This window comes from Prionailurus bengalensis, chromosome D1 (genome assembly GCF_016509475.1).
Source record: "Prionailurus bengalensis isolate Pbe53 chromosome D1, Fcat_Pben_1.1_paternal_pri, whole genome shotgun sequence".
NCBI lineage: Eukaryota > Metazoa > Chordata > Mammalia > Carnivora > Felidae > Prionailurus > Prionailurus bengalensis.
The window spans coordinates 45,806,985-45,834,414 of NC_057346.1; the positions used below are offsets into that span (position 1 = coordinate 45,806,985).

General features: G+C 35.1%; 1 protein-coding gene across 2 annotated transcripts in view; it reads right to left on the minus strand.

Annotated features, from left to right (window-relative positions):
* Positions 1-27,430, minus strand: part of TMEM135 (transmembrane protein 135) — a 341,678-nt gene that overhangs the window by 303,781 nt on the left and 10,467 nt on the right. For both annotated transcript variants that reach the window (XM_043579982.1, XM_043579981.1), the window contains exons 2-3: positions 11,970-12,097; positions 9,549-9,641 (exon numbers count right to left, since the gene is read on the minus strand). In XM_043579982.1, coding sequence (XP_043435917.1) covers positions 9,549-9,641; positions 11,970-12,097 — 221 coding nt within the window. The remainder of the gene's footprint in view (positions 1-9,548; positions 9,642-11,969; positions 12,098-27,430) is intronic.

Below are 27,430 nucleotides of genomic sequence, written 5' to 3' on the forward strand. Positions count from 1 at the left end.
CAGATTTCTTTTTATTCTGGATTTTCATTCTAATCTCCCACAGCCCCAGTGACCACCTATAAGAAGAAAATTTCAAATTTTATTTATGACTACCATGCTTCTTCGGAATCGAGACTCACACTTCAAGCTGCCTGCTGGCTATCTCCACCAACATATCACTGATGTTCTTCATGAATTAAGGGCATAATTACAAATTCTTTTTCCTTAAAGTGAAAACTGTAATATTAACACACTTCACTTTGGTAACTAGATGTACATAACTTCAACCTTTCTAGGTTACATATAATCTATTAAGGAGTCTTGATATTTAATGAAATCTTACTAAAATTTGTGGTAAATAAAAAACACTTTCTCAAAGCAAATAAGACCATTAACTTTTACACAATTTTAGATAAACATAGACCAGACTCATTTAAAATAAGATATACTATAAAGAAACTTATAAAAAGATGGAGCAAAAAAATTGCTTTTCTATGTTTAAAGGTGAACTCCAAAAATTTTTTTTAAATCTGCTTTTTAAAAAATAAGTCACAGAGTGCCTGGGTAGCTCAGTTAGTTAAGTGATCAATTCTTGATTTGCGCTCAAAGTCATGATCTTGTAGTTTGAGGGACAGAGCCCCACATCAGGCTCTCCACTGAAAGCATGAAGCCTGCTTGGGATTCTCTCTTCCTCTACCTCTCTGCTCCTCCCCCATTTTCTCCCCCTTTTTCTATCTCTCTCAAAAACAAGTAATAAACATTTTTTAAAAATAAAAAATATTAAAAATAGAACTACCCTACGACCCAGCAATTGCACTACTAGGTATTTATCCACAGGATACAGGTATGCTGTTTCAAAGGGCACATGCACCCCAATGTGTATAGCAGCACTATCAACAATAGCCAAAGTATGGAAAGAGCCCAAATGTCCATCAATGGATGAATGGATAAAGAAGATATGGTATGTATATATATATATATATATGTATGTGTATATATATATATATATATATATATACACACACACACATACACACACACACACACACACACACACACAATGGAGTATAACTCGGCAATCAAAAAGAATGAAATCTTGCCATTTGCAACTACATGGATGGAACTAGAGGGTATTATTCTAAATGAAATTAGAGAAAGACAAATATCGTATGATTTTACTCATATGAGGATTTTAAGATACAAAACAGATGAACATATGGGAAGGGAAGCAAAAATAATATAAAAACAGGGAGGGGGACAAAACAGAAGAGACTCTTAAATATGGAGAACAAACTGAGGGTTACTGGAGGGGTTGTGGGAGGGGGGATGGGCTAAATGGGTAAGGGGCATTAAGGAATTTACTCCTGAAATCATTGTTGCACTATATGCTAAGTAACTTGGATGTAAATTTAAAAAATAAATTACATTTTAAAAAAAACTAAAAAATTAAAAAAAATTTTTAAAAAAAAGGCTAAAATTTAAATTTTTAATTAGACCCCAAACCAGGATTTGTGGTGGCTATACATATACACACACAACCACACAACTCTCAAGAAAAAAAAAAGAACTAGAGAGCTATTTCCAGGTAATAACTTCATCACCTAATAAACAACAGAACTAAATCACTATACATCACACAAGGTTCAATTACTCCACAATCACATCAACATAAGGATCAATTTTTCTTCAGCAACCACAAGAAAATCCTTACAAAGAAGCTAAAGTTAAAATTTTGATTAGGTCAGACTATTCCAATTAATATTCAGAACAGATCATAATTTATAACTACCTACAAATTTTCTGAGACTATCTAGTGTCTACATATAAAACACCAGTGCAATAGCTCACTTAAAAGAAATGAAAGCAGAAAACTTTAAAATAAAAGTTTGTTATCAAAAGCAAAAAGAGAGCAGGAATTGAACTAGTAACTAAAATCCAAGTTATCACCTCACTTCCAGGAAACCTCTTTGTGCCTTAAAAAGTTATAGTTATTAATATCAATAGCACAATTTTACTTTGGTGTTATTGTATTTAAACACGTTTATCTTCAAAGAAAAGTTTGATTTTTTTAACTAAAATTATAAAAAATAATACCTAGACTAATATATCAAGAGAAAAGAATTGAGCAATTGACAATGCACACGTATATTAAAAATTGGTATATGACAAGGGCCATTACAAATCCATGGAGAAAGAATGGATAATTGAATCCCTGGTGCCAGAGAAAGACCATTCACCAGTCAAAGAAAGGGAGTGGGGGCAGCAAAATAAAAGAGATCATATGGCAAGCAGACTTAAAATGGACCTAAATACATTTCTATGTTTTACAAGATGGTGGAATATTAACACTAAGAAGCTCTAAAGTTAAAGATATCTAAGTAGTCCTTAGAGCAAGCACTAAAAAAGAAAAAAAAATACATAAAAATGGACTAAAAAAAAAATGTCTTCTTTCAAGTTTCGAGTTTCTGTGCAAGGAGCTTGGAAGTCCTCACTTAGTCCTAACAGCAAGTAAAAAAGCTAAGGAAACTGAAAACTCAACAACTCTTTTTAGATCCATAAGAGAAGCAAGGTCACCCTACAAACTATTGCCCCCAAAACTGAAGGGACTACAGGCAGATAGAGAATCACAATCTACCAGAACAAAACCAGCTAAAACCTCAGAGGGAATGAGAGCCAGAACAGGAAACAGTAAACTAATAAACTGCAGGAGGCTCAGTGTGGACAGGTCTGAGAGTGAAAAACTCAAGGGGTGCCCAGTCATAGAGGGACCCTCATATCTTTGTGCATTTTACCTCTGGGAGCTTGACTAAGTAAATAACAGGGGGAAAGCCGCTTATTTACGCTTCCAAGTAGGGGAAACACAGAGGAATCATTTTGAAATGAGCCAGAGCATTCTGTTCTTAACAGGGCCTGTCCTTGGTAAAAGCTAGTTTACCAGAGCCTAACCACTAGGGCATTACAAGAGCCTAAGTGACATGGGGAAGGGAAATACCTAACTCCAGCCAGCTTTAGAATTCCATATGCAAGAAAGCAAAATATCCAACTCCAGCACATTCTAACTATCCTGCCCCACCTAAGAGGAAAAGAAAAACTGAGAAAGGCTTATAAATTTCAGTCTAGAGAGACTGAGGCCTAACCACAGGACTATAGAACAGTTTCCTTCCCCCAACACCTCACCACATTAGTAACAGCCTATTACAGTAATTCCTTTCACCTGGTACATCATGCCCGGCTATCAAGAAAAAAATTACAAGGCACATCAAAATGCAAAAATCACAATTTGAAGACACAGAGCAGCATCATAACCAGACACGGCAGAGACGCTGGAATTATCAGACCAGGAATTTAAAATTAAAACAATGATTAGGGCACTCTCCTGGCTCAGTAGGTAAAGAACCTTGGACTCTTAATCTCAGGGTCATGAGTTCAATCCCCACAATGGGTGTGGAGCCTACTTTTAAACAAACAAACAAACAAACAAAACAGAAGAATGATTAATACTAAGGACTCTAATGGATCAAGTAGATAGCATACAGAAACAGATGAGCAAGGTAAGCAGAGAGATGAAATTCCACAAAGAAAAGGAACTACAGCAGAAATGAAGAGTGCCTTCGATATAATCATATCATTAGTAGACTGGATACAGCTGAGGAAAGAATCTCTGAGCTAGAGAATATATCACTATACTCTTGATATATCACAGAATCCTTGAAAACTGTAAAACAGTAAGAACAGAGACTAGAAAAAAAAAAATACAGAATATCCAAGGACTACAAAAAGTATAACATACACATAATGGGAAAAGCTAAAGGAGAGAAAGAGAGAATAGAACAGGAGAAATATTCAAAACAATAATGACTGACAGTTTTCCTAAATTAATGTTAGATACCAAACCACAAATCAATAAAGTTCAAAGAACACCAAGCAGCATATATGCCCAAGAAAAAAACCACACAACAACACAACTACATCTAGACATACCTTATTAAAACTACAGAAAAATAAATATAAAGAAAACCCTGAAAGAGGCCAGAGGGAAAAAAAACCACCTTACCTATAGAGGAACAAGGATAATTGCATCCAACTTCTCCTCAGAAACCATGCAAACAAGAGAGTGGAGTGAAATATTTATTGTTGACAAGGGAAAAAAAAAAACCAACCTAGAATTCTGTACCCTGAGAAAGTATCCTGACTTTATCGCACCAAAAAAAAAAATTGAGAATATTTGTTGCTAGTGGACCTGCTCTGCAAGAAATGTTAAATGTTCTCTAAAGAGGAAGAAAACAATACAGATAAGAAACTCATCTACATAAAGAAAGGTGGAACATTAAAGAAAAAACAATTTTATTTTTCTTATTCTTAATTGCTCTGATAACAGTTCATTCAAAATAATACTGTAACAACATAAAAATAATGTAATAATGTAATCAAAGCAACAATGTAATTGATTTTGTATGCTTATGTATATATATGAGGGGGGTGTGTGTATGTGTGTGTGTGTGTGTGTGTGTGTGTGTGTGTGTGTCATGAATACTTAGATATAACTGAATGATAGCAATGACATAAGGGACAGGAAGAAGGAATTAGGATTACATTATTATCATAAGGTATACTCACTACCTATGAAAAGCTATAGTGTTATTTGAAAGTAGAGTAGGATTAGTTGTAAATGTATATTACAAAACTAGGGCAACCACTAAAAAAAGTTTAAAAAAAGTATAATCAATTACTAAGAAAGGAGAGAAAAATGGAACCATATAAAATGCTCAATTAAAACCACAAAAGGCAGAATAAGTGGGAAGACAGAAAATCAAAACAAACAACAAGGGAACAAAAAGAAAAATGAACAAATGTAGTAGATATGAATCCATCTATATTAATAATTACTTTTAATGTCAATAGTCTAAGTACACCAATTAAAACACAAACATTACCAGAGCTGATAAAAAAAACACGACCCAACTACATGTTGTATACAAGAAATCTACTATAAAGACATACAGATTAATTAAGCACATAAAAAATAATAATAAATAAAATAAAATAAAATAAAAAGCACATGAAGAAATGCTCTACAACATTTGCCATTAAGGAAATGTAAATTCAAACAATGAGATACTACCACACTCCTATTAAAATGGCCAGAATGCAGAACTCTGGCAACACTAAGTGCTGGCAAGGATGTGGAGCAACAGAAACTCTCATTCACTGCTGGTGGGAAAACAACTGGTACAGCCACTTTGGATAACAGTTTGGCAGTTTCTTACAAAGTCAAACATACTCTTAACATATGATATAGCAATCATACCCCTTGGTAATTTACCCAAAGGGGTTGAAAACATAAATACACAAAACATGCACATGAATGTTTATAGCAGCTTTACTGGTATTTGCCAAAACTTGGAAGCAACCAAAATGTCCTGCAGCAGGGCAAAAGATAGACAGTTGTATATCCAGATGATGGAATATTATTCAGCACTAAAAAGAAATGACCTATCAAGTCATGTAAAGACATAGATGAGGCTTAAAGGCATATTAATAAAAAAAAGAAGCCAATCTCTGCTGACATACTGTATGATTTTAACTATATGACACTCTGCAAAAGGTAAAACTACAGAGACAGTTAAAAAGATCAGTAGTCACCAGGGGTTGGGGGAAGGATGAAATGAAGGCCAAGTACAGAGGATTTTTAGAACAGTGAAATTACTTTGTAAGATACTATAATGGTCAATATGTGTCAATGTAAAAGCTGGTGAACATGAATAAGGGCTATAGTCTAGCTGACAATATTGTCAATTTCCTGGTTTTTTATTATACTACAGTTACATAAGATGCTATCCTGCGGAGAAACTGATTAAGTTTTCATGTGTCTCTCTGTATTATTTGTGTAATATTCCATGACTCTATAATCATGTCAAAGTGAAAAGTAAAAGAAAGATAATAATAAAACAGAGTACATAGTGACAAATATAATAAAAGGCCAAATATATTAGTTGTGTAAGTAAGTGTATATGGACTGAACCTACATTTTCAAATAAAATGATTTTTTCAGATTGGAACTCCAAATATAGCCCAAATTTATGTGGCATATGAGACAGACATATAAAGTGTTTCAAGAAGATAAACACATACTAGGCAAATGCAAGCAAAAAAAAAAACGGTAACTAAAAATTTGGAAGTCAAGCCAAAATACATTAAATGAAATAAAGAGCATACTTTTTGTTGTTGTTGTTGTTATTGACTTTTTTAAATTTAATTTTATTTTTTTTTAATTTACATCCAAATTAGTTAGCATATAATGCAACAATGATTTCAGGAGTAGATTCCTTAATGCCCCTTACCCATTTATTCCATCTCCCCTCCCACAACCCCTCCAGTAACCCTCAGTTTGTTCTCCATATTTAAGAGTCTCTTCTGTTTTGTCCCCCTCCCTGTTTTTATATTATTTTTGCTTCCCTTCCCTTATGTTCATCTGTTCTGTGTCTTAAAGTCCTCATATGAATGAAGTCATATGATTTTTGTCTTTCTCTGACTGACTAATTTCACTTAGCATAATACCCTCCAGTTCCATCCACATAGTTGCAAATGGCAAGATTTCATTCTTTTTGATTGCCGAGTAATACTCCATTGTATATATATACCACACCTTCTGTATCCATTCATCCATCGAGGGACCATCTGGGCTCTTTCCATACTTTTGCTATTGTGGATAGTGCTGCTATAAACATGGGGGTGCATGTGTCCCTTTGAAACAGCACACGTGTATCCCATGGATAAATGCCTAGAAGTGCAATTGCTGGGTCATAGGGGTAGTTCTATTGTTAGTTTTTTGAGGAACCTCCATACTGTTTTCCAGAGTGGCTGCACCAGCTTGCATTCCCAAAAGAGCATACTTTTTAATGCTAGAAATTGCACCTGGAATTAAAGATACAACCTAAAACCATATTCAATAGCATAGATCTGATAGCTATCTACCAACCTTTGAACTCCCAATAAAAGAATGCACTTTTTTCAAATGTTCAAAACACAGTTACAAAAATTGAGCATAAATTAAGCCACAATAAAAACCTTATAAAGTTTCATACAGAGAAAATACTCTGAACATTCTCAGATAAGAATGCAATAAAACTAGAAATTAATAACAAAGGGACCATTTAATCTTCTTTAATAGAAAATTCTCAAAAGCCAGAAAATTCATCACTAAACTATTCTAGAGCAGTAAAAAAGAGGAAAACTTCTGTAATATTTATGAAGTAAATGACACTCAATCCTAATAAAGAATACACACACACACACACACACACACACACATACACACACACACACACACACAAACACACAACAATTAGCCAATCCACAAATTGTGATTATCATGATCAACTCAGGTTCACTCCAGCAAAGGACTGTGGAATGTCAAGAAATCTAATTCCCCCAAATTAACAGGTTTATTGAAAAGATCTGATGATTGCCACTTTAATCACATATTCAAACTTGGAACTACTTGGAATTATGGACCTGATGGCCTCTGCATCATCTATGAAGTATATTCTTACCAAGAATGTTTAATCTAAATGCTATCAAGTCTCGGGGCGCCTGGGTGGCGCAGTCGGTTAAGCATCCGACTTCAGCCAGGTCACGATCTCGCGGTCCGTGAGTTCGAGCCCCGCGTCAGGCGCTGGGCTGATGGCTCAGAGCTTGGAGCCTGTTTCCGATTCTGTGTCTCCCTCTCTCTCTGCCCCTCCCCCGTTCATGCTCTGTCTCTCTCTGTCCCAAAAATAAATAAACGTTGAAAAAAAAAATTTTTTTAATAAAAAATAAATAAATAAATAAATAAATAAATAAATGCTATCAAGTCTTTAGACTAAACTTCAGTTTACAGGAAATACATGAATTAAATGAAACAATTAAACAATTCCATGAAGAAAAAATTCAGACAAAACCAGAAAAGTTTTACACCCAAGACAACTGTCACATCAATAAGTCAATGTCATGGGGAGAGGGAAGGAGTGGGGAGATTTAGCTAGATTAAAAGAAAATAAAGAAACAAAACTCTATACATAATCTCCACTAGAGTCTATTTCAAAAAAACAGTAATAAAAGTATTTTAGGACACTACGGACTAGCTGGTATTAGGGAGTGCCTGTTGATTTTCTTACTTTGATAACAGTGTTGTAATTACACAGGAAAATACCCCTATTTGAATGCTCAAGTATTTAGGAATAAAGTGTCATGATGTTTACAATGATTCACACACATACACACACATAACCACACATACATATAATCACTTACAACTAAGTAAAAATAGCAAAATGTTAACAACTGTTGACTCTAGGTGGGTACACAAGTATTCAATTTCAACATTTTCTGTTGAAAAGTAGGCAAATAACTTCTAAAATGCTCTTATTACTCAAGTGCTAAAAATAACAGCAAACTTGGTTTAAAGCATCTTTAAAGTTTCGTGTATGATTTAAAATCATATTTCTAAAACCAGTATTCACATTTTTAAATAAATCAAGTAGTTGCAGTAAGTGACAGAGCCAGTTGCCTAAACCAGATAGTACAGCTCCAGAATCACACTCTTAAAACTCAGTACTATTCTGTACTATACTCTCAGGTGTGATAACCTATGTTTCTAGTGATTCTGACTTGATTATGCTGGGGCAACAATATCCACCAGTCCTTTGATTTTGGTAATTTTAATAATCCAAAAGTATTCTGACACAAGCAAAGAACCAAATGTTTAGACACCATTATGTTACACAAGAAAGCATTAAAAATGGCCTCAGGTGGTTTAAGTAAATATTTAATTAACTGATAAGATCTATCTATACTCTTAACGTGAGATGAGTGACTCTAGCGAGTATCTTCATAAACTGGATGATGACCTTATCTTGATTAATACATGACCCCACTGTGACTCTCTGGAAAAAAGATGGAATCAAAGCAGTTCTCGGCAATGAAAATCATTATTCATGAGACAGTAAAAATTCCTCTATGCAAAAGTTTTACCTTCAGCTGTTTACCTGACTGAATAATTTACATAACAGCTTATAGCATTTTAAAGAAATCTTATGTCACTTGAAACACTTTCAGGCTTATATAAATGAACATATTTTTTTCAATGAGAGGATACCTTAAAAATAAGGATATCTGACTTTAACAGATATCACTCAATGAGTTGAAGCAAATTACAGATGTAGATGATAAAAGAAAACTGTTAATTTTCTCAAGTGTGATAATGGTATTGTCATTATGGAAAAGACCTTCAATTAGATTTGTGTATGTCATGTTTTATTTACAGATAACTCTCTAATTTTTTAGTAAACAAAGACCAGTGGGTATTATTATTCTATAAAGTCAATCTTTATATTTTAATGAACTTAATAAACATAAATAACAATATCGATACAAAATTAAATTTTCCATCAAGTATCTGTAAGACTAAAAATATATGTGGAAATATTTCTCACCCCTGGACTATAAGAAATAGTAAGTCAAAAAAATTTTAGTTGGGGTAGAGGACAGTAAACTAGTTCTATTAAATATGTAGATATATGAAAATTTACCTGCTTTTTCTTTCAATTAGAATGGCCACATAAGATGCTGGCAAAGCGGCACCAAAGCCAGGACTCCAAGAGTAGAATTTTCCAAGTATCCTCCTGAAATTCAAATTTGGAATTCTTGTATGAAATTTTTATTTGGTTATTTCAGTTATTACAAACAGAAGTTCCCCTTCTTCACTCCACACTCTACCTAAATGTCTCACAGCACCTCAAATTCCACATGTCCATAACCAAACTAACTCATTAGCTCTCTCCCCTATTGCCATGAACTTGCTCTCTCTCCTCTATTTTCCTAGGTTAATAGGATCAACGACGACCTACCCACTTACGTGTGACACTTTGAAACAGCCTTAGCTTCTCCCTTTTCCTTTTCCCCACACATTAAATCATTCCCTTAAGTTTTTCCATATGCAATCGAACTCTCAAATTCTCCAATCTGCTACCCCTGCCTTAGTTAAGTCTCTTACCATCTCCAAATCTGGTTACTACAACAGCAAACTAATAAGTATCTCTCCTTCCAATAATTTAGTCAGTCACATTCATTCAGACATTCCCTAGATCCAACATTACTATGCAAACCCTCTATGTTCTCAGTTTCCTTATCAAATGAGAACAATAATATTACCTATCTCATACAGTTGTCATGAGGACTACAAGAGCTATTTCCTAGCACCATGCACAGCACATGGAAAGTGCTAAGGAAATGTTAGCTGTTATAATTATTATTACTACCCCTATTTCTTAACGCATGATAAATATTTAACAAATGTCACCCCTTCTTTGCTTCTACAATCCTTGATAACTTTTTATTACGGTACTTACTAAAGTAATGTATATTTTTTTAGTTTTATTTAGATATATATGTATATCATTTTTCACTTACTAGAATATGTCCCTTGAAAGTAAAAATCTACATGGTGTTCACATGCTATAAAATGGCCATTAGCTGCTTGGGTTTTTAAAGAGATCAAAAAAAAAAAAGATATTTGGAAATGTTAGGAAGATTTTTTTCCTTTCAAAGACACTATGTTCCTAAGAAAGGGAGAAGCAGCACATAAAACTTGCAAAAAAAATCATCTGAACAAAGTTGGTCCATGGATAAAAAACACATTATAAGAAAAAATGTAAATACATACACATAAAGATTAAGGATCACCAATGAAATGATATTTTTAACTGAAGCTTAGCTTTAAAAGAATTAGAAAACCTACAGAGCATATGAAATATGGGTATTTCTAAAATGAACATCAGCAACTTCCTGTTCGAGAAAACTAGAAGTGATTCTTCCTCCAATATAAAATCCACAAAGGCCATAGGAAGTTACTGAATGTAAAAATCAAGAAAAATAACTCAATAAGTCAGTTAAAGGAGGAACACAGATGTAACTATAAGCATTTTAAGTATAAGTATTATAGGTATTTGCATTTCCACAAATTAACCAGTTTCACAGAACATAAAGAAATATGCTACAACAGCAATTTATTATTATTGTAATATTTTAAACCTAATTATTTTATAACTTTATTTTTAGCATGTGAACAAGTATTAGAAAGTTTCCAGAGTACATATGATAGTTTCTTACACACAGTTTCAGGTCAATTTAAAGGCATAATTTCCTCAGTAGTATAAACCTTATCAATTATTTTCTGCATAATCTGTAAGTTTATAAATATTAATGTTTTGACAGGAAAAAATCTGTAAAGGATATTTGAAAATTATCTTTTTAATTGCAGTTAATGTATACCTACAGAACTACTCTGGGCAACAGTAATATGAAAATGATGTAAAGTTAGTATTTTAACTTGACAGATTTAAGAAAAACACTAGTTGGGATTTTCAACAATCAGTGGGAAAAAAGATAAGAAGTAAATATCTAATAAACATGTTAAGGCATGTCACAGCACTAAAAACTGAATTCTAACTGATCTATGTCATAGGAAGCCTGTGACATAGATAATTATAAGACTTAATGAGAAGTTTCATCAATAGGATATGCCAGGAGTTAACTCACTGTTTTACCTATAAACATGAGCATTTTATAGTCTTTTTGAAGTCTAGTCACTGTATGTGGACCTCACCTACACCATGCACAGTTGCTTTGAATTCTTGATCCATGCAATTGGAAAGTTAAAATATCCTAATCAACAACTTGGTAAATATAGTAGGCCTCAGAAAGCTCATGATACACCAAAGCACTTTTGCTATATAATCATAGCAATAATTTGAAGTCTGTATTAATCTTTAAGCCAAGAGGCCCACAACTCCTATTTAACAACCTTTCTTTGAGATACATAAATGCCATTTGATAGAGAAAAAAAAATATACAAGCAGTGACCTGCACAACATTTACATAAACATCTGTTTGTTTCACAGTTCCAACAAAAGAATCTGTTTTAACCTCCAGTGGTGATTATGAGTACCAACCTTAAAATGCAAAAGAAAGCCATATACAAGGCCCCATTAGCAGTCAGAAATGAAGCAGATTGTAGGATCTCAGGGAGTAGTTTGTGTAAATAATAGTCTAATTTTCGTTTCCGGAGAATTGCTGCAATCTGGAAAGAGAAAGGCTTTTTTGTTTAATCCAACCAATTTTTCCCACCTAACTTAGCTCTTATGTGAAAGCTACTGAATAACAGCATATATTCTAAAATTAAAGTTAAAACTCTGGTATTTTACTGACTCCTCTACAAAAATACAATTTCTGGGACAGAAAAGAAGACACTTTAATCCATTGAAGGTATAATGGGTAAAATACATACCAAGAAATTACATCATGGGTCATAAAGAATAACTACCAAATGTTGTATTTATAATGCCTTAAAAACAGTGTTAAACTGAATAATGGAATGCATTTTTAAATGGCAAAAATAAAGCACAATTCAAATAGAAATTGAATGTCAGAAACAAAACTATTTACAGATATTATCAGCCTGGATATTAGAGAACCTCAGTGATAGAAACCAAAGAAATTCATTCAGCTATTCAAACAGGACTGCTGTGTGACAAAACCATGCTACGAACACAAAAAGCAAAAAGTAAAATTAATAATTTCTGGCCCACTGGAGCCCGTTAAAGAAAAAAAAAAAAAAAAGCCCTGAAGAACAAAACAAACATTGAGAATCTAGTCTACTACAAGTTGGTACCACAATATTGGAACAAGTTCCTGTACCAAGGATTGCAGAAGTTTGTCACAAAAATATTTCATAAAGAATATCATGTTATGAGTCTTCATGACTTATCTTTTAAATTTAAATTTAGATTGAAAACATATTTTAGTGTTTTTTGTATGTGACCTCAGAATTTAAAAAATTTTTCAAGATTAAAACAAACAAAATAAGCTCTGAACTAATTTAGTAAGGATATTTAAAAATCAAGACATGAGATCTAAGTATTTATCGAGTACATACACAACATAAACAGAAGATGAACTGCAATATGGTATGATAAGATACAGTTAGAGATCCTGAAGAATCATTAAGTGTTAGTAATACTATACGAAGTGCCTTGGGAGTTTATCAAAGAGTGAGTTTAACATAGGAGTGTGCAGCAGTTTCATTGAGAAAGGGATATGAGCTATATTTGGAAAAATAGCACAATTTTTACAAGCCACAGGGAAAAAATATTTTTCCATTACAATGAAACAACGTATCAAAAGAGGAAAAGTTAAAACAGCATAATTAGGGAATGAGGAAGGGATTGTAAGGAAGGGCAACACTGACTTGAAAGAAGACTAGAAAACTGTATTCACTCCCCACCATCCCGGACATAACGCTTTTCCTAAGATCAGTGATCAGTAAATCCAACGGACTTGTCTCAGTGCTCTTCTTACTCCACCCCTCTGAAGACCCTGAAACTCACCATCTCCTGTTGCATTCAATTAAACAACTTGTTAATAAGAACTATGCCATACACAGCAAAAACGATGACTAAGATCGAATCCCTGCCTTCTAGGCGTGTAAAATCTTGATAGGGAAATAGACACATAAACTAGAATATGGCAAATGCTAGACTAGAGGAAGAAGAAACTGCTATAGAAATACACATTAGGAAATGACTAAAAGGAAATGGGCCTGGGAAGGTGATGATGTCTAGAAGATATCACTGAACTTTCTAAGACAGATCTTAACAAATAGGTAGAATTTTGATAAAAGAAGTTGCTATAGTTTCCATGACAATGAATTATTTTCATCCTCTCATTATATCTCTAAATGTTTTTTCCTTCATTAACATTTCTTCAGATCACTACTCATTCTACATATGCTCTCTTTCCAATGGCATCATCTATCATCTCAAAGTAGGAATTCCTATTATAACTCCAACCTCTTCCCTAAATTCTTAATACATCCTTCAAATATCTATTGGACATATCAATAAATATGTAACACAGGCATCAAAAAACTCAACACATCCAAAGCAGAACTCACTATATTTCACACAAAAAAAATGGTTTAAACTCTGAGTTTCCCACCTTATCTCAACCACCCAATTACTTACGAACAAAATCTGTCTGTCACAATCACTCCCTGATCCTCAAGCATCTCATTGGTTCTAATGGTCTCCCAGTATCTTCAGGTTTGAAAATGTAATGTCTCTTTCATTTTAGACTTAACAATGGGCAGAATCTGGCACTATGTTATATATTCAAATAGTTACAGAAAAAAATCTTCTCTGTTCCTGGAAAGGAAGAAACAAAATTATCCCTGTCTGTAGATAATCTGATTGTCTACACAATATCCCAAGCAACATATAAAATCAAACAAACAAACAAACTAAACCCAATCTCCTAGAATAAGGCAGTTCAGCAAGGGCACAGGATACAGATAAACCTAAAAAAAAATCATTTGTATTTCTATATAAAAGCAATCAACACATGGATGCAAAAATTAAAAATACAGTAGCATTAATAAATCCTCAAAAAAAAATACGTAGGGAAAAATCTACCTGTATAGGACGTATACACTGCAAACTACACAATGCTGATGAAAGAAAGCAAAGACGTAAATAAATGCTTGTGGACCAGAAGACTCAGCATGTCAATTCTCCCCAAAGTGACACAATTTCTATCACAATCTCAGAAAGATTTTTGCAGACAGGTATAGACAAGATTATCCTGAAATAGATACAAAAAGCGAAGAGATTATAAGAGCTAAAACAACTTTGAAAAAGAGAATCAAGTGAGAAGAATCAGTCCACTCAATTTTAAGATTTACTATGTTGATAGAGTGATCAGGCTTTATGATATTGGCAGAGAAATAAACAAATAGGTTAATGAAATAGAACAGAGAACCAAACCATAAGAGACACTTAAAAACTGAGAATAAACTGAGGGTTGATAGGGGGTGGAGGGGAGGGGAAAGTGGGTGTTGGGCATTGAGGAGGTCACCTATTGGGATGAGCACTGGGTGTTGTACGGAAACCAATTTGACAATAAATTTCATATTTAAAAAATAATAAATAAATAAATAAATAAATAAATAAACAAATATTAAAAAAGCAAAAACAAACAAACAAAAAAGAAATAGAACCATGCAAATACTTCCAACTAAAAGACAGCCTTTTCAACAAATGGTGCTAGAGTAAGTGGATATCCACAGACCCAGAAAATTTTAAGTAAGAGTTAAAAAATAACCTTAACCAAAGTCTCACACTTCACACAAAATTTAATTCAAAATGGATCACTGACATAAATATAAAAAAACTACAACATTTTAGGGGAAAAAAAATCAGACAAAATCTTAGGGATTTAAGGCTAGGCAAAGAGTTCTTAGACATGAGACCAAAAACAATTCATAAAAGGATAAACTGTAGGGGTGCCTGGGTGGTTCAGTTGGTTAAGCATCTGACTTTTAATCTCAGATCAGGTCTTAATCTCAGGGTCATGAGTTCAAGCCCTATGTTGGGCTGCACACTGGGCATTAAGCCTACTTTTAAAAAAAATTTTTAAAGAAAAGGGAAAACTGTAAATTACACTTCAGAATTAAAACTTTTTCTCTTTAAAAAACTTGTTCAGAAGATAAAAAGACTAGATACAGACTGGAAGAAAATACTTGTAAACTACATATCCAGCAAAGGACGATATAGTATCTGGAATATATAAGGAAATCTCACAACTCAATGGTAAAAAAGTAATATAATTAAAAAGTGGCCAAGATATGAATAGACATTTCACTGAAGATGTGCAAATGGCAAATAAGCACACTAGCCATTAAGGAAATGCAAATTAAAACCCACAAATGAGCTATCACTATACAACCATCAGAACTGGCTGAAATTAAAAAATAAGGGAAACACCAATTTCTGGCAAGAAAGAGAAACTGGATCACTCGTGCATTTCTAGAGAGAATGTCAAATGGTAGAGTCATTCTAGAAAGCAGTTTGACAGTTTCTTGAAAAAATAAATAAAGACACACAACTATCATATGACCAAGCAACTGTAGTCCAGGGTGTTTATCCTAAAGAAATGAAAACGTATGTTAATACAAAATCTATGCACAAATGTTTACGGCAGCTTTTCCATAGAATAGTCAAAAACCAGAAACCACCCATATGTTTTTCAAGAGGTTTAAAAAATAGTGGAGTATCCTTTTCAGCAATGAAAAAGAATAAATGAATGATATATAAAACAATGTTGATGAATCTCCCGAGAAATATGCTGAGTAAAAAAGGCCAATCCCTAAACACTGCATAATGCATGATCTCATTTACATGACATTCTTGAAATGACAGAACCATAGACATGAAGAATAAAGTAATGGTGGCCAGGGGTTAGGAGGAGGTGGCATATGGGAGGAAAGTGGGTATTGTTATAAAAGGGCAACAGGAGAGATCCTTTTGAAGATGGAAATCTTCTATATCTTGACTATATCAATAGCAGGGTTTGGGTTGTGATATTTATTTACTATCATTTTGTAAAATGATACCATCAGCAGACACCGGATAAAAAGTACAAGGAATCTCTCCACTATTTCTTACAACTGCCTAAGAATCTACAATCATCTCAAAATAAAAAGTTCAATTAAAAAAAAGTAGGGGCACTTAGGTGGCTCAGTCAGTTAAGCATCCAACTCTTGATCTCGGCTCAGGTCATGATCTCACAATTCATGAGTTCAAGCTCCACATGGGGCTCTGCACTGACAGCATGGAGCCTGCTTAGAATTGTTTCTCCCTCACAAACTGAGGGTTGATGGGGGGTGGGAGGGAGGGGAGGATGGATGATGGGTATTGAGGAGGGCACCTTTTGGGATGAGCACTGGGTGTTGTATGGAAACCAATTTGACAATAAATTTCATATATTGAAAAAAGAAAGAAAAGAAAGAAAGAAAGAAAGAAAGAAAGAAAGAAAGAAAGAAAGAATTGTTTCTCCCTCTCTCTCTCTGCCCCTACCCCACTTGTGCTCTCTCGTTCCCTCTCAAAAAAATAAGTAAACTTAAAAAAAAAAAAAAAAAAAAGCAGTCATCCACATGGCCAATAGGAAATGAAACATGCTCATCACTATTACTCATCATTGCACAAAGAAATACCACTACATACAAACCAGAATGACTAAAATAAAAAGAACGGATAAAGCAAAGTACTGATGGGAATGAAAAAACTATCTGTAATTACAAATACCGCCAAAAACTAAATGCCCATTACCAGTAAAGTGGATAAATTGTACATATTTGCAATATTGGTATACCAAACTGTATAGCCTATTGTAAGAAACGGGAAATCTTACACAAAACGTGAAAACAACCTAGGACCTTATCATCACTGTGCTCTAACCCAGAGATTCCAACCAGGGTTTACAAATGGCCAAAATACTGATCCTCTCAACAGTCTGGGTAGTCAGGCCTAGGGTAACAGAGCACAGCAACAAATATTTCAGTGTTCCCTAGTGTGCCACACAATTATTATCATTTTCTAGGGACACCATACATGCTACAGCATAAAAAAAAAGGTTAGGAAACACTGATCTCACCAAATAACATAACAGCAATCGTACACACCATGTAGAAAGAGCACACGCACATATCTATAAAATCATTATCCGAAATCATCAGACACCTTCAGAAACATATTTTTATAGCAAAAATGTTGCAATGTTCATAAGAATTGACCAAGAAATTCCACATTAATCTCTTATGAATTTTCCAAATATGCTTACAAAAATTTAGCTAAATACAGGTACATAATAGTACTACGATTAAAATATAAACTTATTTGTCATAGTGTTATAATCTTGTTTTAGAAGACCACTTAATGACCAGGGAAAAATAAATCAAAACATATAAATTGAAAATGCAAACTACAAAACAGTATTTTTTAATGAACATACAGAACAAATACGAGAATGTTATTCATTGTTATCTCTGATCATGGCAACATATTATTTTAATCTTCTTTTTGTTTTGGGGTATTTTCCAGAAATTCTACAATAAACACATGATACATGTGTAAAACTGGTAGGAGACAAACAAGTAGGAGAAAATGGGGATTATTACAGAAGAAAGAATCTGAATGAGAGACAGAAATAAATACCCTAATAGAGTACAAAATAATCATATGATAAGATTTTTAACTTTAGCTCTACAACTAACAATTGCTATGAAGGATCCTTGTTTAGATATAATTCTTTAGATTTCAGTTTCTTCAGTTATTAAAGAAATTGAATTAAATGACACAGGAGTGACACCCAGATAGCAAACCAGCAGATTCCAGCATTCATCCCCTACAGAAATGTCAATTTGAACAACTATCCGTGCGTGAAAATACCTTCACAAAAGCTAAGGATTCCAGGTGAGAGATTACAGCACTTCGATGGAACAGAGAAATAATAAAACACACACTAAAAAGGGTAAGAAAGAGCATCTCAGGGTGGAGACAGACACTCACCCCATGAAAGAAGAGTGAAATGAGCACCCAACTTCACCATTAGTGTGTGAGCCAGCCACAAACTAGGGACTCAAGCTCAAGGCCCATCCCAGCACCAGGCTAACTCCTAAGAAGCCAGGCTCCAGTCTTACTCTAGGCCTAACACCAAATTCCAAGCCATCAGGACTGCTCCCTTATGGGACCAAGCACATGGCCTATACCAGTGAACCTAGGCTCTAGGCCTACCCCTAAACACCAGCCCAGCCAGCCAGAAGACTTCAACAGCAAGCCCATGCACAGACTTCACCAAAAAACCTACCCAAAATCTCTGGCCAGTCTACAGGATGAAGGGCTTGCACTACAAGAGCCAGAATTTGGACACTGTAAATGATGCCTGACACCTGGGTGGCTCAGTTGGTTAAGCATCTGAGTTTGGCTCAGGTCATGATCTCATGGTTCTTGAGTTCAAGCCCGACATCAGGTTCCATGCTGACAGCTAAGTGCCTGGAGCCTACTTTGGATTCTGTGTCTCCCTCTCTCTCTGCCCCTCCCCTGCTCACATGCTATCTCTCTGTCTCTCTGTCTCTCTCTCACTCTCTCTCTCTCTCAAAAATAAGTAAATATTTTTTAAAAAACGCACACATAGGGGCGCCTGGGTGGCTCAGTCGGTTGAGCATCCGACTTCGGCTCAGGTCACGATCTCGCGGTCCATGAGTTCAAGCCCCGCATTGGGCTCTGGGCTGATGGCTCAGAGCCTGGAGCCTACTTCCGATTCTGCATCTCCCTCTCTCTCTGCCCCTCCCCTGTTCATGCTCTGTCTCTCTCTGTCTCAAAAATAAATAAATGTTAAAAAAAAAATTTTTTTTAAATAAAAAAAAAATAAAAAACGCACACATACCAAAACAAAGCCACAAGGAATACAAATAAACAGAAAAACAAAGGAACAAAATAAAACACCAGTAACCAACCCTAGGAAAACAGAGATGTATGAATTGCCAAAGAATTCAAAATAATTATCTTAAAAAACCTCAGTAAACTACAACAGAACACAGACAACTAAATGAAATCAGAAACACAATACGTAACCAAAATGAGAAGTTTAACAAAGATGAAAACTACTTTAAAAAAAAAAAAAAAAGGTGGGGCACCTGGGTGGCTCAGTCAATTGAGTGTCTGACTCTTGATTTTAACTCAGGTCATTATCCCAGGGTCATGGGATTGATCCCCACATCATGCTCCATGGTGAGCATGGAGCCTGCTTAAGATTCTCTCTCTCTCCCTCTGCCCCCTCCCTTGCTTATGCTCTCTCTAAATTTATGTATATGTATATATATATTTTTTTTTTTTTAACTATAAATAGGATTTAAATGAAATCCTAAAAATTCCATTTAGAAAAGGAATAAAGTATAAAAAGAAAGAGAAAAAATTCTGGAGCTGAAGAAAACAATGACAAAACTAAAAAAAATTTCATAGACAGTTTCAACAACAGACTAGTTCAAGCTGAAGAAAGAATCACAGTTACTTTGATTAATTACTATTAAGTAATTACTACGTTACTTTGAAGGTAAACGGACTAAACACTCCAATCAAAAAACACAGAGTGACAGAATGGATAAAGAAATAAGACCCTTCTATATGCTGCTTCCAAGAGAATCATTTTAAGTCTAAAGACACAGGCATAATGAAAGTGAAGGAATGGAAAAATATTTACCATGCAAATGGATGATAAAAGAAAGTGAGAGTAGCAACACTTGTGTCATACAAAATTCTTTTTAAAATAAAACAAAGACTATAACAAGAGACAAAGAAGGACACAATAATAAACAGGACAATTCAATAAGAAAATACAATAATTGTAAATATTTATGTACCCAACATGAAAGCACCCAAATACATACAGCAGTTAATAACAAACATAAAGGACCTAATTGATAATAATACAATAGTTGCAGGGGACTTTAACATCCTTACACCAATAGATCATCTAAACAGAAAAACTACAAGGAAACAAGGGCTTTGAATGACACACTAGACCATACAGACTTAATAGATACATTCAAAACATCTCATCCTAAAACAGCAAAATACACATTTTTTTCATGTGCACATGGAATATTCTCCAGAACAGATCACATATTAGGCCACAAAATAGGCCTCAACACATTCAAAAATATCAAAATCATACCATGCATCTTTTCTGACCACAACTCTATGAAACTAGATATCAACCACAAGAAAAAATCTGGAAAGAACACAAACACATGGAAATTAAATAACATGCTGCTAAACAATGAATGAGTTAACCAGGAAATAAAAGAAAAAATTAAAAAGTACACGGAAATAAATGAAAATGAAAACACAATGGCTCAAAATCTGTGGAAGGCAGCACAAGCAGTTCTACAAGGGAAGTTCAGAGCAATGAGGTCTATCTCAAAAAGCAAGAAAATATCAAATAAACTACCTAACCCTTCACTAAAGGAGCTCGAAAAAGAACAACCAGCAGAAGGAAGGAAATAATAAAGATTACAGCACAAATAAATAATACACAAACTAAAAAAAACAATAGAATAGATCAGTGAAGCCAGAAGCTAGTTTTTTGGAAAAAAAAAAAAATCAATAAAATTGCTAAACCTCTAGCCAGACTTATCAAGGAAAAAAGATCAAGGACTCAAATAAAATCACAAATGAGACAGAAGAAATAGCAAACACCACCACAGAAATATAAACAACTTTAAGAGAGTACTGTGAAAAACCATATGCCAACAAATTGGACAACCTGGAATAAGTGGATAAACTCCTAGAAACATATAAAATACCAAAACTGAAACAGGAGGAAATAGGAAATTTGAACAGATCAATAACCTGCAAAGAAATTGAATCAGAAATTAAAAAACTACAAAGTCCAAGACCAGATGGCTTCACAAGCAAATTCTACCAAACATTTAATGAAGAGTTGATAGCTATTTTTTTCAAACTATTCCAAAAAAAATAGAAAAGGATGGAAAACTTCTAAATTCATCCTATGAGGCCAGCATTACCCTAATACAAAAACCAGACAGACACCACTAACAAAAAGAACTGCAGGTCAATATCTCTGATGAACATAGATGCAAAAATCTTCAAAACACTAGCAAACCAAATCCAACAATACATAAAAAAAATCATTCACCACAATCAGGTGGGATTTATTCCTGGGTTTCAAGGGTGGCTCAATATTTGTAAATCAATCGATATGATACATCACATCAATAAGACAAAGGGTAAGAACCATGAAATCATTTCAACAGGTGCATAAAAAGTATTTGGCAAAGTACAACATCCATTCATAATAAAAAACTATCAAAAAAGAAGGTTTAGAGAAAACATATCTCAACATAATAAATGCCATATAGGAAAAACTCACAGCTAACATCATCCACAATGGGGAATAACTGACAGCTTTTCCTCTATGGTCAGGAATAAGACAAGGATATCCACTCTCACCACTTTTATTTAATATAGTACTGGAAGTCCTAGCCACAGCAGACAGCAAAAAGAAATAAAAAACATCCAAATCTGTAAGGAAGAAGTAAAACTTTCACTATTTGCAGATGACATATACCATATATAGAAAACCTGAAAGAGTCCACCAAAAAACTGCTAGAACTGATAAACCAATTCAATAAAGTAGCAGGATATGGGGCGCCTGGATGGCTCAGTGGGTTAAGCATCTGATTTCAGTTCAGATCATGATTTCACAGTTCTTGAGTTCAAGCCCCACATCGGGTTCTGTGCTGACAGCTAAGAGCCTAGGGCCTGCTCCAGATTCTGTGTCTCCCTCTCTCTGCCCCTCCCTCACTCACACTCTTCTCCCTCTCTCTCTCAAAAATAAATCAACATTTTAAAAAAATGTTTTAATAAAAAAAATAAAAAAGAAATCTGTGGCATTTCTATACACATATAATGAAACAAAGAAAAAGCAATTAAGAAATCAATCCCATTTATAAATGCACCAAATGCACTAGGAAGAAACCTAACCAAACAGACAAAAGACCAATACTCCTAAAACTATTTAAAACAAGGAAGAAAGATGGGGTGCCTGGGTGGCTCAGTCGGTTAAGAGTCCAACTTCAGCTCAAGTCATGATCACACCATTCATGAGTTGGAGCCCACATTGGGCTCTGTGCTGACAGCTCAGAGCCTGGAGCCTGCTTCAGATTCTGTGTCTACCTCTCTCTCTGCCCCTCCCCCGTGCGCTCGCGCGCACGCGCTCTCTCTCTCTCTCTCTCTCAAAAATAAATAAACATTAAAAAAAGTTAAAACAGGATGAAAGAAATTGAAGATGACACGTAGAAATGGAAAGACATTTCACGCTCATGGACTGGAAAAACAAATATTAAATGACTATCAATCTACACATTTAATGCAATCACTATCAAAATACCAACAGTATTTTTCACAGAACTAGAACAAACAATCCTAAAGTTTGTATAGAACCACAAAAGACCCCGAATAGCCAAAATAATGTTGAAAAGAAAAAGCAAAGCTGGAGGCATCACAATTCTGGACTTCAATTCCATTACAAAGCTGTAGTAATCAAAACAGTACATTACTGACACAAAAATAGAAACACAGATCAGTAAAACAGAATAGAAAACCCAGAGATAAACCCACAATCATATGGTCAATGAATCTTCGACAAAGCAGGAAAGAATATCCAGTGAAAAAAAAAGTCTCTTCAACAAATGGTATTCGGTAAACCGGACAGCAATGTGCAAAAGAATAAAACTGGACCACTTACTTACACCATACACAAAAATAAATTGGGATTAAAGACCTAAATATAGAGGCCCCAGGGTGGCTCAGTTGATTAAGTGTCCGACTCTTGATTTCAGATCAGGTCATAATCTCATAGTTTGTGAGATCAAGCCCTGCGTCAGGCTCCATACTGACAGTGTGTAGCCTGCTTGGGATTCTCACCCTATCTCTCTCTCTGCCCCTTCCCACTAGTGCCCTCTTTCAAAATAAATAAACTTAAAAAAAAAAAAAGACCTAAATGTAAGACCCAAAACCATAAAAATTCTAGTAAAGAGCAAAGGCAGTATCCTAACATCAGCCATAGCAACTTTTTTCTAGATACGTCTCCTGAAGCAAGGGAAATGAGCAAAAATAAACTATTGAGACTACATCAAAATAAAAAAACTCTGCACAGTGAATGAAACAGTCAACAAAACCAAAAGGCAACCTACTGAATGAGAGAAGATATTTGCAGATGACATATCTGATAAAAGGTTAGTATCCAATATATATAAAGAGCTTATAAAACTCAACACCCAAAAAACAAATAATTCATTTAAAAAATGGGCAGAAAACATGGACATTTCTCCAAAGAAGGCATACAGATGGCCAACAGACACATGAAAAGATGTTCATCGTCATTTATCATTAGGGCAATTCAAACCAAAACTACAATGTGGGGGCACCTGGGTAGCTCAGTCAGGTGAGCATCCAACTTCAGCTCAAGTCATGATCTCATGGTTCATCAGTTCAAGCCCTACATCAGGCTTGCTGCTGTCAGCACAGAACCTACTTCAGATACTTTGTCCCCCACGCTCTGCCCCTCCCCCACTCAAGCACACTCTCTCTTCCCCAAAAATAAATAGCCATTAAAAAAAAGAAAAGGGGGGGGCGCCTGGGTGGCTCAGTCGGTTAAGCGTTGGACTTCGGCTCAGGTCATGATCTCACGGTCCGTGAGTTCGAGCCCCGCGTCGGGCTCTGTGCTGACCACTCAGAGCCTGGAGCCTGTTTCAGATTCTGTGTCTCCCTCTCTCTCTGACCCTCCCCCATTCATGCTCTGTCTCCCTCCGTCTCAAAAATAAATAAACGTCAAAAAAAAAAAAAAAAAAGCTACAATGTGATATCACCTAACACCTGTCAGAATAGCCGGAATCAACAACACAAGAAATATCAGCCATTGGCGAGGATATGAGGAAAAAGGAACCCTCTTGCACTGCTGATGGAAATGCACTAGTGCAACCATTGTGTAAAATGGTATGGAGGTTCCCCAGAAAGTTAAAAATAGAACTACCCTATGATCCAGCAATTGCACTACTGGTATTTAATCAAAGAATACAAAAACACTAATTTGAGGGGATACATGCACCCCGATGTTTATAGAAGCATTATTTACAACAGCCAAGATATGGAAGCAGCCCAAGCATCTATCGATTGATGAATGGATAAAAAAGATGTGGAGGGAAATGGGTGGGGGACAGAATAGATGGGTGATAGGTATTAAAGAGGGTACTTGTTGTGACAAGCACTGGGTGCTATATGTAAGTATGAATCACTGAATTCTACTTCTGAAACCAATATTGTACTGTATGTTAACTAGTATTTAAATAAAAATTTGAAAAGAAAAAATTTATATATATAACTATGTGAAAGGCGATATGTGAATTAGTTTGACTGTAGTAATTATTTCATTTGTGTATACATCAAATCATGTTGAAAATTAATATGTATATCAAAACATCCTGTTGAAAGATAAAAATTAACCGTCAATACTAAAAACAAATGACACAAAGAGTTCTTTATTTCCCCACTTTTAAAACTGCATCTTTTTTTAAATAAATGGTACTGGAGGAACTTGGTATCTGTGTAGAACAAAACATTAACCTTGACCTCTGCCTCATACTACACACAAAACTTAATATGAGATGGATCATAGACTTAAATTGGAAAATTATAAACAGTAAAGTATCTAAAAGGAAATACAGGCAAATATCTTTATGAAAATTCCAAAGTCAAAAAACAGAGGCAGCATTAAGGATAGGCCATGGAGAAAAAAAAGAAAAAAGGATAGTCCATAAAGGGCAAATATGGTAACCAACCTGACTAACACAATGGCTACAGACTGACGTGTGATGCAAAATTATAATTATGAGCCCTCAATTTAGGAGTTTCTCGTTATAAAAATATCATTATTAAACATCTATCAGACCTATATGCATTTAATCTTATTCATTTACATTCCCTTGTCTGTTTCCCCATTCAATTAGTGCAGCACATTTATCACAGAGATGGCAGACTACTATTTGAATTATAGCCTATGGCCATGGACTAGAACAAAGCTAACTGGCCCTCCTCGAAAAGGCTAACCCCATGATCTTAGCCTTATTAGTACCAAAGTCCAATTCAGCAGTCTTTCTTGGCCCCAGAGTTTGATCACTAAATCTTCTAGAAGACTACTTCTAGAGGGACTGACAAACCTAGTTCCTTTGGAAATAAGAAGTGAGAATTCTTCACAATAAGAAAGAGTTGGTGGGTGCCTGGGTGGCTCAATCAGTTAAGCATCAGACTCTTGATCTCAGCTCAGGTCACGATATCACAGTTCGTGGATTCAGCCCTGCTTGCAATTCTGTCTCTCCCTCTCTCTGCCCCTCCCCTGCTCTGACTATTCTAAATAAGGACAAATAACACTTATCCATAGTGCATGTTACAAATAGAAATGTATGATTTATTATCTCCTATAGGAGTTTAGGCTGTCCATCCTGGAAAAAAAATACAAAAATATAGGGGAAACACAACTGAGATGTATAAATAACATAACAGGATATTCATAAATTTGGTATATACATATACCAGTGTCCTGACCTCGGGGGAAGACTAAGGCTCGATGATGGCTCCAGAGGGAGAAATTACGTTCTCAGTCTACAAAAGTAAAAAATGAAAGACAATGGAAACACAACATTAATATACCACTAAATCAGCAAGTAAAAAGAACTAATCCTAATAGAAAAAAGTAGCATCCACTACTTGTGCAGCAAACTTTACTCTTTTCTTTCTTCCAACATGTCAGTACTTTTTAAATAAATGAGATGACAAATATACTCTGTAGAGTAAATGGCACATAGTAGACACTTAAAAATGTTAGTTTCCTTCACTCAGCACAATCACTCCCCGTCCCAACCCAAGTTCCTCTTTGTGTTGTGCAAGTTTTAAGTAATGTGCAGAGATTTCTGCCTGTGGTAATTAAGATGTTTGAAAAAATAAATGGCAATTAAGAACTCAGCTATACTTCATGGCCTCATCCTGCCTTCTCTTATAGCAGGATTTTCAGGGAGCCCTGTTGCTCAACTATAGATCCTAACAGTTAAAATCAGAAAGAGAGAAGACTGGTTCACTCTTGCTCTAACTAAAACCTATTGTGCTTATTTCTTATCTCACTTTCTTCAGTCACTGAGGAAGACATTTGGCAATGACAGGAACATTCCAACCACCAGACCAGAAAAGCACTGATAGCAACAGAATGTCTAGAAAACTACACACCCACACATCCCCTTCGCTGCTCATGGTCACTGCTGAACACATGCCAACCCTAACCCATGATCACGTGTTCTCTGCCTGCTCTCAAGGCCATGTCCCCCCAACCTCTCTCTACAAATCTCTAGGTGTGGGCAGAGAGGTCAGTTGTTAAGGTTTGAGCCTAACACCTTCTCCTGTCTACTGCCAGCACCCAAAATAATTTCTCCCTTTCTCTTTTCCAAACCCTCATCTCTTGAGTTACTGGCTTCTCCTGCCAAGAGTTTATCCGAGTTTGTTGCACAACAGTGTTGGCAAAACCTACCAGGAGCTGTGCTCTCCATCTGTCCAGCCCCTGCAGGATTCCCAGGATAGAGTAGTTCACCTGGGCAGCACAGCAGGGCTTCCCCATTCACTTCCTGGGGTAGCAACTGAAGTAGATTAGATCCATCAGTAACAGAATCAGTAGATATCAGGAGTATTCACTATAACCTAATTATTACATGGTCAGGAAAGAGCTACACTGCATTATTCAGGGAAGTTACCTGGTCCTTATGAGAATCAAAACTAAACCACATTTTTATAGCACCACCAGCTTCAAAATAAAAACAAAACTTCAAAGACCAGAACTAGAGTAGGATATTCATCTAGGGTCAAAAGACTGCCTACATCTTTCCTCTAACAAATTTCAAAATCTTTTATAAAAATAAGACCACAGGATGCCTGGGTGGCTCAGACAGTTAAGCATC